At 59.3% G+C, this 2,408-nt stretch overlaps 1 protein-coding gene across 1 annotated transcript; it reads right to left on the bottom strand.

The window, feature by feature from the left end:
* Positions 1–174: 174 nt before the first annotated feature.
* Positions 175–2,192, bottom strand: Phum_PHUM403740 (endonuclease/reverse transcriptase, putative; the record flags this gene model as incomplete). The annotated part of the gene is made up of 3 exons (XM_002428781.1): positions 175–664; positions 1,420–1,436; positions 1,692–2,192. 3 exons carry the CDS (start codon positions 2,190–2,192, stop codon positions 175–177), a joined length of 1,008 nt encoding a protein of 335 aa, XP_002428826.1.
* Positions 2,193–2,408: the final 216 nt, after the last annotated feature.

Below are 2,408 nucleotides of genomic sequence, written 5' to 3'. Positions count from 1 at the left end.
CCTGGCCTTGACCTGCGGTCCGCGCAGGTTCGGCATCAGGTGTCCTAACGTCGCGCTGACGGCTCGGATCTCGGTCCGAGGTGCGCCAGATGTTCCCGAAATGAAGACCGAAATCGATAACAAAACCCAAGTATTTCAGCGAGCCCCCCAATCCGATTCTTACGTTGTCTACGGTTAACGATAAGTCGCGAGGACGCGGGTTTCGCGGACGATGAAGCCCGCAAGCTTCCGTCTTCGGCAGAGACACCCGGAGACCGGTGTCCCGGATGGCCTCCACCGTCCCGCTTCGGCGCGTTCGCGAACCTCTGCCCACCCGCGACCGGTCGCGAGGAGCAGAGTGTCATCGACGTAGCAAGTCAACGATACGCCATCGGGAAGAACGGTCCGGTTGAGGACGCGGTCGTAGGCGACGTTCCACAGGACTGGTCCTAGAACCGATCCCTGAGGCACGCCGCAGAACACGTCCGCCCTTCCCGTCGTTCCGTCCGGTTTCTCGTACGCGATCTTCCTCTCCGAGAGGAAGGACCCTATCACCGACACGAGACAATCGGGCACGGACTTCGACGTTAGCCCGTCTTTTATCGCACACCAAGGTACCGTGTTAAACGCGTTTTTGATGTCGATGGAAACGGCGATCGCGACGCCGCCGAAAGACGTTCGCGACCTGCCACATCGCTCCCGCCTCCGCCGCAGGAGACGCGAGCTTCCGGAACCGGACGACACGGACGGGTTCGCTACTCCCGGCCGGACCGCCCGTTTCCTTCACCTGCGCGCCCCTGCCGCTGCTACCACGATGGAAGAAAGACCGAAGACATGAACCTGAAAAATCAGAAACATTAATCATCGTCCCCCCCCTCGACGACCCCGCGACGACCGAAAGTTTGCCAGACCCCGACCGTCGTCTTCATCGTCGGATCCGTCGTCGTCCCGATCTTCATCTTTGTTTGCATCTTCTTTCTGCCGTTGGGATGAATCGCACGCACCGTTCTTAAGCATGCGAACCATCCTCCAAGAATGACGAGTTTCCGGAGACGAGTTGATCCCCCGCGAAAGAGAGTTCGGTTCATTCCACGCAAGAAGACCTTCACGCTGTCCTTCCGCTCGCATCCCCGTTTGCCCGGATCAGGATGATGAAACCCTGAAAGAAAAGTGCCGAGTTCCACACTTTTTTTCTCCCCGGAAGGTTGGTAAGGTACAAGTCTGACTCTTCGTCTGTGACCGGGGAAAACGGCTCTCAACCGCCGCGCATCGAGAACAAGTCTCTAAATACCCTGTAGGCCGGCGGAAACATTGGGTCAGGGTGTCCCGTCGATGGGGCTGGGAGTCGTGGCGTGCTCCTGTAATCCAGCTACTTGGAAGCCAGGTACAGCGGATGTTTATTCTTAAGCAGACCTGTTCCCTACCAATCTCGGGGTATACGACGTGGACCCCGGCATCTGTTCTTTCTTTTCAGGGAAGCCACTGCGTAAAAAAAAGCTCGAGATGACGGCAACGACTCCGGCGGATGCTGCGACGACGGATTCTCGTAGCTTAGAAGAAGAAGAAGAAGATTTTATTGTTGAGGTGGCAACGACGAAGACGCGGAGGGACTGCGGGGGGATCTCGGAGAAGCCCGGTCTCTGGAGATTTTTTGGAGAAACCGCGATCGCGACTCCGCCCCGGCGCAGAGCATTCTTGATCGCATCCCGGACCCGAACGAGCGCGTCGATGGTCGAACGGCACAACCGGAAGCCGTATTGATTCGGAGAGAGGTCGTTCCTCCCTCCGTCCGCCCCCATGTGACCGATTATCCGCGACGCGACGACGCGCTCGAACAACTTACCCTCCACGTCGAGAAGGCAAATCGGCCGATAAGCGCCGGGCTTCGACGGGTCCCTACCCGGTTTTTCTAGCAGCACGAGGTTCGCCAACTTCCACTGCTTCGGAAACGACGCCTCCTCGAAACACGCGGTGTAGAGCGATGAAAGACGCGAACACATCACCTCGACGGATCTGCCGAGGATCCGGTAGTGCACGCCGTTCGGGCCCGGAGCCGAGCGCTTCTTAGAGGCCGCGTCGAGAAGGATGCGAATCTCCCCCTCGGTCACTCGGTCGCGATCGCGGTCGAAGGCGAAGCCCGCCGGAGGGAACGCGTAAAGCGCGACGCGCGGGAAGAGTTCCGCGATGACTTCGGCGGGAAACTCCCCCGTCATGCCGGCCGTCAGCGGTCCCGACGAACTCCGCAGTTTCTTCGTCACGATGCGGAATGGGAAACCCCACGGATCCGCGTCGACCTCGCTCAGGAGCTCCTTCCAACTCTCCTCCTTCGAACTCCATATCGCTCGGCGAACGCGAACCCGCGAAGCCCGCCACTCCGCTTTGAGTCCCAGCAAAATCGAATCGGTCACGATGCGTTCGTAATCTCCTCC

The sequence above is a fragment of the Pediculus humanus genome, genomic scaffold (assembly GCF_000006295.1).
Source record: "Pediculus humanus corporis 1103172107977 genomic scaffold, whole genome shotgun sequence".
In the NCBI taxonomy this organism is placed as follows: Eukaryota; Metazoa; Arthropoda; class Insecta; order Psocodea; family Pediculidae; genus Pediculus; species Pediculus humanus.
This window is presented reverse-complemented; position numbering and strand designations above follow the sequence as displayed.